This window comes from Oreochromis aureus, linkage group 17, assembly GCF_013358895.1.
Source record: "Oreochromis aureus strain Israel breed Guangdong linkage group 17, ZZ_aureus, whole genome shotgun sequence".
Classification (NCBI taxonomy): domain Eukaryota; kingdom Metazoa; phylum Chordata; class Actinopteri; order Cichliformes; family Cichlidae; genus Oreochromis; species Oreochromis aureus.
This window is the reverse complement of record NC_052958.1, coordinates 13,450,832-13,464,810: the sequence shown is the minus strand read 5'-3', so window position 1 is coordinate 13,464,810 and position 13,979 is coordinate 13,450,832. Positions and strand designations below refer to the sequence as shown.

Genomic DNA, 13,979 nt, shown 5'->3' with positions numbered 1-13,979 from the left:
GGCGGGACCTCAAGAAAGCTGTATGTAAATGAATGCCAACAAACCTCAATCAACTGAAGCAACACGGGCTAAATAGAATCCTGTGAAAATGCTTTTTATCGCCATCTGTGACACGTTTATCCACCTATTTTAGGGGGTTTGAGTTGAGCAGTCGAAGTCCACCTAAGATAAAAATCACACAGTTTAAAGTGGTCATGTCAGGATAAGGTTAGGTCTAGGAAAGAAGTGGTTATGTTATTGTTATTGGTATGTTTATTTTTTCCTTGAAGTCAAGGATAAAACAGCTTTATAAAAGTTTCACTGAATACACAACAACATTTAGACTGGTGATGCTAAATGTATTTGAGATTTGCCCTTTGCTTTGCGATAAACATTCAATTTGACATGACAAGACAAACATAATGGACTTGCAGCTATGTGGGATTATGACTTGAAAGTGAAATTCAGAGCAATTATGTAACACTTAAACTTTTGCAATAAATGCTCTGCAGTGTTAAAGTACAAATACAAGTTGTTTCCAATTGCTGGTCTGACCTCGGCCTTTGAGTAGTAAGAAGAATGATCACACCCAAGCTGTTTTTATACAGACTGATATCTCTGGAATGCAAACTATTACCTTCTGTGAGGTCGTCACAAAGCTGGAGAAGCTGTAAAAATCATACCCTTCCAGCACGAAGAGCTAAATGCAAGTTTAAGCTGCCTGCCAAATATTTCCATAAATGTTGCTTCGTGTTTGTGGTTTTTGCAGAATGTGTTGCTCTCTTTGCAGAGCACCTTCACTCTAGCTGTTCCGACTAATTCTGAAATCCTCTTTGTGAACGTGACGTGCTGATAGAAAGCAGGATTAACCCATGCGTAGAGAGCGGGCAAGACATAAAGAGAGCTCCATGAAGTACTCAGCAGGACAGTGCCACTCACTCCACTCAACCTGTATTCAACGCTCGGGGCAATGACTGCTTTATCCTACACATGAGTACAATATGGGGCTGTTGCCATTCTCTTCCATCATTTCCACTCCCCTCCTCTCTCATGACTGAAAACCTCCACTAAGATTTCCAAGACATGAGCACAACAGCCTCACCAAAACAAAGTGCAGTTCCTGGCATTTCCACAGCAACACCCTCTCACTGGGAGAATCTCCAAGGTGACGCCCTCTATTGACACGCCTAGAGGTGGCTGGAGCCTTTTTCGTAGGCAGGTGCATCCTGTTGACAGACAGATGGTGTAGCCTGAGAAGGGTTTTTCTGTTATCTCTGTGGGAATACTTATGTGTAGCTTCATAACCTGGCTGGAGAGCAGCATCAGAGTAAACAGAGCAGATAAAGTGGAATTCAAATTAGATTATTAAGAAACAAATGAAGAATTTGCATTTGGAAGTCACTAACTTTTACTGAACATGGGTGAAGAAATTGAGGGTTTAAAGAAAGCAATCTTCTCTGTTTTGGCCTGCATGTTGCTTTCAGCTCTTGGATATCTTCTCTGGTATCCTTAAGTTGAATTTCAATGCAAGGATCTGTTGTTCCAAGTCTGATCTTGGACAAATAATGGAGGGGTTTGGGCATGAGCACTTTCGAGAAGGAGAGAACGAGAGCCAGCAGGCGGACTATCGAAGATTTGTAGGGGACACTCAGCGCTCATGTACCAATGTTTTATCCCGGGAATTAGAACGTTACGTCCGGCAAAGCTCACACGGTCACGAAACTGCAGCTCAGCGATACAATGCCACACGGATCCAGGCTGGTTTAGGCCCAGAGAGGTAGGTTACTGGGATAGAATATGAAAAAAGAAACACCTTCAGGTATCAAACAAACAGTATTTTGATTCAAATACAGCTGGTTTTTACCTTTAAAAAAAGATTACTTTGTAATAACGTTTATAATGCTCTTGTTATTGCAAATTTCTCAGCTGCAAGAGAAAATTTATGTCTTGCTAATAGTTACTACTCTTGGTGATGTGCGCTCAGCTCACTCTTACCAGCTGCACCTTTGCAAGATTACTTCATGTAAATTACCTTTGTGAACCTGGGTCAGTTTACATGTCCACACACACACTTTGCAAATGTACTTGAGGCTACATCATGCTTTGAATGATGTGCTTCATTCTTAGTAGTTTGAAGCCCATGCAGACAATAACACTGAGTTTATGGGCAGGCTCTAATACAACAAAAATGGCTCGTCATACGTTGTCAGGTGCTATTTTTAACCTGGTCCTTCTGCCCCTTGTACTCACCCACACACTCACAATTCTTTGATGCACCGTCAAGGCAGGAGTGAGCAGCATGCTGCAGGGAGGATAAACAAGGCTAAAGCAAGCGCTTAGAATAGCTACAGTGCATAAAGGAACCACTGACCCATATCTGCAATGACCCACATTTAATTTGACACACAACACAGAGAGGGAAACGGATCCCCCCTGAGTCACCTTTGCAAACATATCTAGCAACTCTCACCTTGGATCAACACAGAGCAAAGAAGGACTGTGGATTTAAGGGCATAAAGTGTGATTCTGAATATTGTCTAATGATAATATTGGTCTCAAATATTATGTGGATCAGAAACAACTCTTTACAGTGGTGCTTTAAACTTTGTCATCCTTTTTCTATGATTCTGCAAAAGTACAATGCTCACAAAGGGAATGGTTTTGCAGAAAGTGGCGAAAGACTGTGTCCTGCTCATCCCTCATGGCTGATTTTTCTCAATTATTTCTTTTTGTTAGTGTCATTGTCAGTGCTGGTAGTAGTACTTGCCACCCCTTCAGGCTACACAGGTCCTCCGGGATGCCACATCCATGCGTTCTGTCACAAGAAGGTTTGATTTGTCTCCCAGCACAGTCTCAAGAGTGTGAAAGAGATATTGGGATATGGGCTGTTACACAAGAAGGGCTGGACAGGGCCATCTGCTTCTTTGTGTGAGGAGGAACAGAAGGAGCACTATCAGAGCTGCACAGTGATGGGGTGTGAGCACAGGTGCCACTAAAGGACATCAGGACCTTATGGCATGCTCATATATGTCTGTCTCTGACAGTTTGGTCAGAAAAAATGTATGAGTACCTTTCTGGAGGCTCTTGCTTTGTTCCTCCTCGCACAAAGCAACAGACAGAGTTCAAGCCGTTTTGCGGCCCGGACCAGCTCTCCTTGTGCGATGGATCAACTCCTTGCAAGGCAAACATTCTTGTGACAGCATGTACGGGCTCCACTTACCATTTCATGCTATTAGTACTGATGACAGAGATACGGGTAAAAAGCAAAACTAAAAAGAAATAAGTAAGGAGGGATAAGCAGAGAGCAATGCTCTGTGGAAATTCACCTGCAAAACCACTCTGTTTTTGAGGGTTGCCTCTCCAGTGTACCTGTGACATTCACTTGCACCAAAGCAGATGAAATTCACTATGGTTTATGCTGATATCCCAGAATATCAACTAACTTTATGTTACAGTGTGAAACCAATAATGCAAATCTAGAGTAAAGTGTTTTCTGTCAATATGACAATATGGTGTGATGGATCAGAATGGGAAGAGTCCACCATCGGGAGAGCACTGAACAACAATAGTGTGTATGGCAGGGCTTCAAAGAGAAAGTAACTGCCCTCTAAAACAAACACTGCAGTTTGCAAAAGATGACATGGACAAGCCACGTGGCTATCAGAGTAATGCTGTGTGAATGGATGAGCTCTGCATGTTGTCATAGATGGAACAAAGAACGTAAAGGCATCTGAACTGAATCTTCAACCCGGTGTTCTAAAAAAAACACTCAGATAGGAAAGAAGGTAATTTTATGGAACAGACAAGCCAAAATCCTTATCTCAAGTCAACAGAAATGCTTAGGGTGGGACCCAAAGCGAGCCAGTTAAGGCAACTCCAAACATCTCAGAGCTGAAGCTGTTCTATTCATGTGGAGACTAATCAACAGTTAGTTGCAAACATTTGGTTGTAGCTATTGTTTCACAAGCAAGTCACGTGTAAGAAATTTTCCTTTTAGTGCCCATTAGGCTTTTTTCATCTAGTTTGATGAAGGTTTAGGTCACATTTGCACAGAAATAAAGACATTTTTACAGGCTTCACAAAATCTGTAAGAAATGCTGTTAGCAAACATGCTGTTATGTTACATGGACATTTGTGTTGAATGCACAAGTTTAAAGTGAACAAAGCATTAACTTGTGACACAGTTCAGCCACCCTGTTATTGGTAATTAGCCACTTATTTGGCTGTCAGGTGCATAAATGAACAACTCAGCCTGTTTCCTGAAAGTCTGATTTATATCCAATAATAAACTGGAACATACTTGACGTAGGTGAAATCATCCATGTGCAAAACCCTTTTTGACTGTGCCAGACCTGCTTTGGGTTATTGTTAAAGTGCTTCATTCTTTCCTTTCAGAGAATACAAGACAACCAGCATCATATATATAACTGGATGAAAGTGATTCCATGCCAAACATTTATGCTCCTGGTGGCTCTCTGGCAATACATTTCTTAACAAATTGTCAAGAAGTGTATGGATGCATACACTGTATGGAGCAGTTTGATGTTCCATATAATTTCAGTTCAGTATAACTGGGTGTGTACTGAACAGTTTTAGGGACTATTTGACATTAGCTTTAATTAGGTTAGCGTTCTGCATTTCTTGTTTCTTAAAATAGACATCCCATACTAGTTGAACCTGCTTGCCTTGTTAGAAATCAGAACACCTATAGATATGTCTCCTACTAGTATCTAGTAGGAAGCTGTTTTCTATGATTACTTTTAAAGACTATGTCACATAGAGTAAGGTATTAGAAAAGACTGAATTTTGTCAGCGGTAGAATTTTGCATTCTTAATAAAAATTTTTAAGTAAAAATAAAAGATCAAATCATTTGTTCAAAAAAGGTCCTTTCCTTAAGTCAGCATAGCCAGCCCGAGTTACAGTGTGTTAAAGTATATACAGTTTATTTGTAAGCTTCCTTCAAATGTTATGTGAATGAAATGTGGTTAGTGCTGGCCTTTCATTGCACTTAATCTTGTTAAGAACCTTTACATGTGACCAAAATTTAAATTCAAGGCAATGTTTCAGTAGGTTAAGGACATTAAGCCTTAAAAGTCTCATCTGTATTTCAACCTGATATGAAAGAACTGTCTATAGCCACCAGATTTTCACTTTCACTTTGTTATTTATAGTTGGTTTACACAGCTTTGTGTATGTATGTGTATACATGTGTAATGTATATATAGACACGTGTGTGTGTGTGTGTGTAGGTGTGTGTGTGTGTGTGTGTGTTTTACATTGCTGTGCTTGAGAGCCACCATCTACCGGAACCAAATTCCTTGTATTTGTCTGCACATATACTTGGCCAATAAACACGATTCTGATTCTGATTCTGATTAAAGTTCATACTCATGCACTATGTAGGATCAATCGCCATTCAGGCTTCTCTGCCTTATTCTACCAAGCGTTGAATTTACACCAATATAACCTATATTTAGTAGTAACACATGAGGATGATTTACACATACATTTACACATTAGTGATTTCACCAACCAATACAAAAAAGGGGCCATTTTTAAGCGAAAGAAAAACTGCCAGTGTTTAAAGCTGAATATAAAGACTGCATGGTTATAACTGTGATTTGTCACTATGCTGTGGGCAGGCTGACAAAATGTTAGTGATAAAACTAGTCTGGCTGCATTTCCGTGTAGTAAACGTTTCACCTTAGCCCGTGTTGCTACTTTGATTCCAGTTATTGGTCCTGATTTCAGGGTCGCAGGAAGCACAGGGTTAAACTCGCCTGAAGGGGAGAGGGGATGTGACGCTGCTGCTAATATATAACACCAACACGCACTGTCTGAAGACAGCGACAGGCAATCACTTCTTGACTGGCTTCACCGCTGACGTTTACATCTTAGAGCCACAAAAGACTGCTGTTTTTTTTTTTTGGCTTAAAAAAAAAAAATCCAGTTTGTCTTTCGAGGTAACGGGAACAAACTGCTTTCTCTTTTAATTGCTCTCAGTCTACAGCTGGAAAGTTGCCTCCTTTTTGGCCAGCGTGGGCATCCGCTCAATGAGGTAGCTAGCTAACCGTACTCAGCAAAAGATGTTGAGAGTTTACCATAGCAGACAAGATGCGTAGTTTAACTTGCTTTCGCTTACCGGTTTAAAGATATAAGAAGCTTGTTTTAGAGTGTCGGGAGCCTTGTTTTTTTTTCCCCACAAGCGAAGCTAAAATAACAGAATAGCTAATGCTAAATGCTAACGGTTTCTCCCACATGTCTGCACGTATAGTCCAACGTATAACCAGGATGCAGCTCGTGAAAACTTTGGGATGTTTGTTTTTCGGTTTTTTTTCTTTTTGTTTTTTTAATAACTGTTTTATTGTTAAGTGAGCAGGATGTTTATTTTTTTTCGTGCAGGCATGACTCTTAATGGGGCAATATTAATATCCACGAGAGTATCCAAAACTGAATCTGTGACGCTATTGGGAAAACATCATTATTTGTGTCAAACATTATTTGTGTCAAACATTAACGACTGATTGACTTGGCCAGCTTATCAGTTAATTTATTACTTATAATTACCTCTTAGTGTTTAGTACAAGTGCAAGCTGGTTGTTAAAACACTCGTGGTGATAAGGCTTTCAGTCCTACGTATAGCTGGTAATGGTTTACTATTACTTTAGGCTAATAGCTTGACTCGATAGACTGACTTCATTGAGTGATTATGTATTTTTGAACAGTTAAATTATAACGGTGTTATTCACATAATTTTAATATCAGTAGTAGCAATGAACTTGGTTCAAGTGGAAGTAAACAAACTAAACTTTACGTTTCTGGAAATGCTAGATACGGTCTTGCAACCTTTATGCAGCCACATGTTTTAGGAAGATGCAACATATGCCACTGAACGCAGCACCAAACTCGCTCAAAAAGTCTTATGAAATATCACCGATCGCCTGATATACCAGGGGGTTTATTCCATATAAAATGGATCAAAATATTTACCAAGTATTAGAATGCGTTTTTTTTTTTAATTCGACGTGGTTTAAACACTCAAACGCCAACCTTGGGAGTAAGGTTCACCTGTTAGCTAACGTTTGCTAACTCTTAATGAGTACTGATTTGAAACCCAAGGTAATTCATAAGCATGTGAGCGATGTGCAGCGGGTGGTCTGTTGCTAAAATGAAATAACCCGTTATAGCTTCTGGAAAATGAGAGATGTGGGGGTCCTCGATAGCATGGATAAGGTTACACGGATGATGCGTAGTCGCATCTCTGTATAAACAAAGGCAGGTCTGACTGCCATGTTTTTGCTAACTCCCGGCGTGCAGCGTAAGCAGCTAATGTTTGCTAGCAACTGATAATGCAATGTGGGTCACTAGGGGAGTAAACGTTATCGCGCAAGTGTAGATGACACGGCGTTTTGAGGTTACTGTGTTCTTCTGACATTTAATCCATATCTTTTAACTCCACTGTTTTGCATTTAATTCCTTAAAAATCGAAAGCATGCATGATTAGCTAATATGGAATGGTGCCGTTATATGTTAGTGGGTCACCCGGCCATGTTTTCCTTCACACGCGATGGTGTGGGGAGTAGTGCACCGTTATCTGCCTCGTGTGCGGTTTGTTTGGCATTAGATTAGTTATTTAATAATAACGTGTTTAATATTTGTATTACACGTCTCCCTTCAGCAGAGACTCGATTTTTATTTTAGTTTTTAATTTAGTGAGTTGTGGCAAAGCTGTGGTATTTACCCGTAGAAGTGTTGTGGGTTTCCGAGTGTCCCCTGTTTTGGGTTTAAAAGGTTATATCATATTAAGTACCACCAGCAAGGCTGGAAGTTTAGTAAAGGATTATTTATGGGGGAAGCACCTGTCACGCAGGCGCACTGACCCCTGGCTGGCGGGGGATGTTGATGTTGCCATGGTTATACCTTCCTGTGAGAAGGTCACCCACCAAAGCCCGGCTGCACAGTGGCTGTGCAGTCTTCCTGCAGAGCGTCATTACACTGTCTGTAGATGAACACCCTGATGTTGAGTGTTGGCGTTAAAACAGCTGATTGGAGTGGCTTTGTTTTGGTCATTTGACAGCATGGCAGATTACCTAATAAGTGGTGGCACAGGCTACATTCCTGATGATGGGCTCTCGGCACAGCAGCTCTTCTCCACTGGAGGTGGTCTAACATACAAGTAAGTTTCCCTTCATTGCAAAGTTTTTGTTTCATTTGTTTTTCTTGAAAATGTTTTCATTAATTTCAAAGTAAGGTTTCCTCATTTAAAAAAAGAAAAAAAAAAAACTTTTGCGAAGTGGTGGGTGGAGTGTAAGCACCAGTGCTTTGTAATGGCCAACACGTTTTGAACCGGCAGATCTGACCAACAGTGTGTTGTCTCCGATGGTCAAACGGCTGAAGAGCTATGCTCTAAAGGAGATGGGTTGACTTACAAGTGAGTAAAAGAAAAAAAACAGTCACCTTCAAACTGAAAATCCTTGATCTATCTAAATAGCGAATTCATAAAGGAGAAGCAAATAGTCCTTCTACAGCAACTTTATTTTGACTGCAACAAACTATATCAAAAATCCCATGTACCGCGGTGCATGAAGGCAGATGGTAGATATAGGGCTTTGTGAAATTCTTAACTTGATTTGGGTCATGGGAATGAAAATTGCTTTCAGGGGACATGGCTGCTTTATTAACTTTAACTAATCATCAAAGTGTGTGACCTGTCCTGTAAATGCAGAAAGCATGACGGAGCAGCTTGTGCTCTTTAGCATGAATACTTCTGATAAAAGCGCTCATTAAGCACTCATTTCTGACCTCTTGCAATTCTTGCACTCCTCTGCTTGGCATTCTGATGACATGCTGTATAGACATGCTCATGCTGCATTTTGTGTAGAATTATTTTCCTTCATTAACTCTTGTAAATAGCCTTTTATTTTCATAGCCATAAATGAACAAAGCAAGCTGTAGTGGTTGTTTGGCACTTATAAACAACCAATTTAATCTTGCCTGCATTCATAAGTTCCCTATAGTGCTGTGCTTTATTTTTTTATGTATATATTTTTATTTATATATTTGTTCTTAGAATTGGTGCTTAATCAATGCTTAAGGTGTTATATCATTAGGACCATTAGATGTTGTGTCGTTGGAAGGCTTTATCAGCGGAACATCTTAGAACTCTTTGCTCTAACCATGCCAGTTTTGCTTTGTAGAATCTGAGTAAAAATTATTATGGTGCATTTTAAGCAGGAGCGTCACGTGTGGAGGGAAAGGTTGCAAACGTGACTGCCTGAATCGATATCATGTGAATTTTAGGGGTAATTGATAAGAATGAAATTCAGATCAGTCTCTCAACCTCCTAATTAACGCAATGCAGATAGCTGACTCAGCATATATATATAGTCTGCCTTAATATTTTTTGATCTGAATGAAAAAAATATTTGATTACAAACTATTTTCTTTTCTTGGAGGAAGTAGTCACACAGGGAAACTGATACACAGATGCAGGAAGACAGAATCAGATTTCTGTGAGTGGCAGCTTCCTGCTATGCCAGATGCAGCAACCTTGTTCTGAATATGATGTGTCAACATTTTGCCCCAGTCAAGTCTACTTTCACACCTTTTCTTCCTGTAATGGCCCTCAAAGTATCGTTGCACGACTGCCTGTATATCGACTGTCCGTTAAAGGCGGTGTTAAGAGCACACAAAAGAGAGTTTTAGATGCTGACGCTGTTCAGTACATCTACAGGTTCCTTCCTGTACATGTCTCTGTTCTAATGCAGCTTTCTGACATAAACAGGGTGTTTACTGTGGTTGCATATGAGGTCACTGCCATCCACACAAAGCTGCAGGCTTTAATTAACCCGTTTAATTCAAGCTATATAAATAAATGTGTGAACTTTTGAGACTTGGAGCCGAGTGTACACTTTCAAAATTGTTTTAAATGTTAAAGCTGGTAAGCGGAACTTGCATGGAAGCGTTCTCCTTGAACCTGATAATGGCGTAGGGTAAAACTTAGCCAAAGTTACCTCAGGCTAAGGGCGGAAATATTTTAAGCATGACATGATCTTTAAATAGTAATGAAATGTTTCTTTGGTAGCCAGTTTTAATAAAGGGAGGTGACTCGGATACAGAGATCTAACCTGTACCAATTCACTTAAATAATAGTTAATAATAGTATTTTAGGATGTGGGTACATAGTTCTGTACCAACCTTGATACCTCCAGAGCTTCGTTTCTGTGCTTTGTCTTTCAAAATCAGTTTGTTTTACCCTCAACCAAGCTCTGAAATCTAACTAAACCCCGCCCAAAAAATAATAATAATACAATGCAGCTAAAACCTGTGACAATACACAAAACTAATAACTTCAGTGCCAGCAAAAAAGCTGGCAGGTGAAGGCCAGTTGTGGCCTTTGGTTTTACTTTGAAATCATTAGCATGGTAGATTTGTCTACATTTAACATTCAAATGAAACCTGTGAGATATGGCCGAGCCAGTGTTTTCTTTAGGAGTCAAAGCCAACACGGCAATTGGGTTACTGCTGACCCCAAGTCAGCAGTAACCAGACAGTATAGTCTGTGTGCTGCAGCTGCGGTTTGTGGCTTGTGCTAAATGACAGCAGATGTTCCTTGGACTTTTTGCTTGTCCCGTTTTGCGCTTTAAAGTGAGGGTAGGCAAAGCCTTCTACCAGATTTCTCAACTCCTGTTCTCATTTAGACCCGCTTTACATGTTTGTGTACTGTTACCTCATAGTTTCCTCCAACATTCACTAGATGCATAAAGCTTCACTTATTCTTCCTTATTTCCATTTGTCCCCTGCTTTTTTTTCCCTTCTCTCTTCCATAAACGTCTCGAAAAACCCACAAAATACATACAGACTCAAGCTGAAAAATAAACACATCATTCCCACGTCTGGCGCTCGCTGCTTCACTCATCTTTCTGCCTCTTATTGTGTTTATACAGGCCAGGAGCTGAAAAGAGGTCAACTGTAGCTTTTTACCAAGTAGAGGACGCACCCAGCTGCACTTAGTGTCTGTACTCAGCCACAATGCCACTTTGTAATTTTCTGGAAACCACGATGAGGTGCAAGAGCGTCCAAAAATGGGTTGTTGTCCTTGCTTAAAATATTACACAGAAGGAGAGGAGTGACTCTGAAGGACTCTGACTTAAAAAAATACTCAGATTATCACAAGGCCTTGATCACAATCAGAAGTCTATTCACATTCTTTGCTGATCTAAATAGTTCTGTTATCACTACAGTTTACTTTAACCTTTTTTCCCCATTTTTGATCTGTAGTACTTTTATTTGTTTGTTCAGTACACCCCGTTTGCTTTGAGATACTCCTCAAAGTTGTGAAATCCTTTAATTCATCTGGTTTTCTTAGGCATGCCATTGCAAGCTTTCACTGAAACATGTAGAACACCATCTCCTGGAATATTTCTGAAGTGTTTTTGGAGTTTTACACCTCACAATACTGCTAAACTGCTGCTATTAGCCCCTTACTTTGCATTTTGCTTATGTCTTTCAGCGATTTCCTGATTTTACCTGGCTTCATCGACTTTACCTCTGACGAAGTGGTGAGTAGCGTACACATGTAAACGAGGAATCCGAGTCATATTTTTTGCCCTTTTAAAACAGTCTGCATCAATTGGTCTCTTCCTGCTTTGCTATTTTTTCCCCTCGATGTGGTCACCCACTGGCTGCTCTCTTACCCTCGTGTTCACATTTGTGTCCAGTTAGTTGCTCATCTTGCAGCAGGCAAAAGGGGAGTTAATCTCAGGGCTTTACGGGAAATCTCTCTCCTCTGCTTTGTCTATCTGAAGGGTTTAATTTAGTTTTAATCTCTTTCTGTTTCCTTAAGACTTAGAGTGCTTTCTTTACTATGGGACATATTTGCCTGGCTGCCATTTTATGTTCTAGTTGTTTTCTCCACAGTCTTGGTCTGCCCTAGTTTTTCTCAGGATAGTGAACCTATTCATGCTTAAATAACACAAATGCTTTCACAACCTTGAATAGTAAATAAGTCTAAATACTTTGAGGGATAGAAGCATGAAGTAGTGCTGTGTGTGTGTAGGGTGGTGGTGTTTTGGGACATTGTTTGCAGTCGTGGCCTTCCTCACATGCTTTAATACCTCACAGTAGAATTTAGCAGGTTGGTGCAGTTGTGTTCTCTGGCAAAGTGGCGTTAGGCATTTTCTCTGGCCTTCACCATGAACCTCTAAAAAAAACCTGCAAGCACCCGCCATAGTTTGTCTACATCAGATAGTGTTGAGCCACTTTCTTGGTTTCCCATGTTAGTGGAATGTTATTATTTTCACTTTCAGTGGACTGAAACAAAATAGGCTGGTTGTTTTGAGAATCGGCGATAAGTAAAAGTAAACCTGGTCGTTAGACACTGTAGTGTGGCTCATCCCTGTGTTTTTTCCAGACAGTGTCATGTTTCTCTCCCTGGTAGAAACAACAGTTGCTACGTACAGTATGTTACGTCAGTGTTTTTTGTTTTTAATTTGGAGGCATTTCATATCTAATATGAACTAAATCTAAAGCTTAAAACATTTTTTTAAACTTAACATTGGCTCCATTGTTCTCCCATTTTTATAAAAGTTTGCTTGTATTAACCTTGTTGTGTCCTTCTGGTGTCTGATCTGAAAGAATATTTACAGTGAAGTCCTACATGGCTATCTAGTTCATTCTGCCCCCTGGTGGACCACGTGCAAAATATCCAATCCCCTATTTCTTGTCTTTCAGGACCTAACATCAGCACTGACCAGGAAGATTACGTTGAAAACCCCTCTCATTTCCTCCCCCATGGACACTGTGACAGAGTCGGCCATGGCAATAGCTATGGCGGTAAGAAACTAGCATCTTAAGGACACAGTTTTTTTTCTGTAACTGTTTAATTGAAAAGCACACATCTCATTCTTTTTTTTTTTTTTTTTTTAAAAATTTGGTAGCTAATGGGAGGCATTGGCATTATTCACCACAACTGCACACCAGAATTCCAAGCCAACGAGGTCCGCAAGGTCAAGGTAAACTGTGACTGTGTACAAATATTTATACACATTAAAGGGTGCTAACCTTTACCTCAACCAATATAATTCAGCTGTCGTGTGAGCCATGCTCTTGACTTTTCTTGTTATTTTGTCCCTATATAGGCTATGGTAATGGTGTCACGTGTGTGTTATTTTTTAGTGTGTGTGTTACTTACTGTTTTTCTGCTGCTTCTGCTCACAACAATTTTTTTGTGTGGTGTGTTTTGGCTTTTGCTGTTTTTTGCCGCATTACAGATGTACAGTGGAAAGTAATTGTTTTGGTTTCTGTTGGCTTCCAGAGGTTCGAACAGGGTTTTATTACAGACCCAGTTGTTATGAGTCCACGCCACACAGTCGGGGATGTGTTTGAGGCCAAAGTTAGACATGGTTTCTCTGGTATTCCTGTGACAGAGACAGGAAAAATGGGCAGCAAACTGGTGGGTATTGTCACCTCCAGAGATATCGACTTCCTCTCTGAGAAAGACCATGGCAAGCCTTTGGAGGAGGTGTGTATTCTTGTAGCTTTTAAGAGACTCTGTCATTTATAAAAACTTGGCTTTACTCACTTGATTATTTTTACACTGACCCTGTCTTCTCTCAGGCTATGACTAAGAGGGAGGAGTTGGTAGTGGCTCCTGCTGGTGTTACACTAAAAGAAGCCAATGATATTCTGCAGCGCAGCAAAAAAGGTGAATTAAAGAAAAAGTATTTGTGTAATAGATGTTGGACTTCTTTCTGGTTATCATATTTTAATAGCTCGACTTTAACTTTCTGTGTAACCAGGCAAGCTTCCCATTGTAAATGATAACGATGAACTAGTGGCCATTATTGCCAGAACGGATCTAAAGAAGAACCGGGAGTACCCCCTCGCCTCCAAAGACTCACGCAAACAGCTTCTCTGTGGTGCTGCTATCGGGACCAGGGAGGACGACAAATACAGACTGGACCTGCTGGTGCAAGCTGGAGTTGATGTCGTTGTACTG

The 13,979-nt window shown here is 40.3% G+C and overlaps 1 protein-coding gene and 1 long non-coding RNA gene across 7 annotated transcripts in view; one reads left to right on the top strand and one right to left on the bottom strand.

The window, feature by feature from the left end:
* Positions 1-88: 88 nt before the first annotated feature.
* On the bottom strand, positions 89-8,051 carry LOC120434048. Its single transcript, XR_005608910.1, has 3 exons — positions 7,722-8,051; positions 1,082-1,205; positions 89-162 (listed from the first exon to the last, which is right to left on the bottom strand). It is a non-coding gene; the product is annotated as an uncharacterized LOC120434048 (long non-coding RNA).
* Positions 5,770-13,979, top strand: part of impdh1b (IMP (inosine 5'-monophosphate) dehydrogenase 1b) — a 13,484-nt gene continuing 5,274 nt past the window's right edge. The window contains exons 1-10 of one of the 6 annotated variants that reach the window (XM_039601464.1): positions 5,770-5,943; positions 8,058-8,156; positions 8,334-8,411; positions 11,493-11,541; positions 12,713-12,814; positions 12,919-12,993; positions 13,120-13,125; positions 13,296-13,502; positions 13,598-13,685; positions 13,780-13,979. In XM_039601464.1, the coding sequence (XP_039457398.1) occupies positions 8,059-8,156; positions 8,334-8,411; positions 11,493-11,541; positions 12,713-12,814; positions 12,919-12,993; positions 13,120-13,125; positions 13,296-13,502; positions 13,598-13,685; positions 13,780-13,979 (903 nt within the window). In that variant the 5' untranslated portion in view covers positions 5,770-5,943; position 8,058. Of the gene's footprint in view, positions 6,039-8,057; positions 8,157-8,333; positions 8,412-11,492; positions 11,542-12,712; positions 12,815-12,918; positions 12,994-13,119; positions 13,126-13,295; positions 13,503-13,597; positions 13,686-13,779 lie in introns of all 6 variants that reach the window. The other 5 variants (XM_039601462.1, XM_039601463.1, XM_039601465.1 and 2 more) reach the window with 5 other exon arrangements.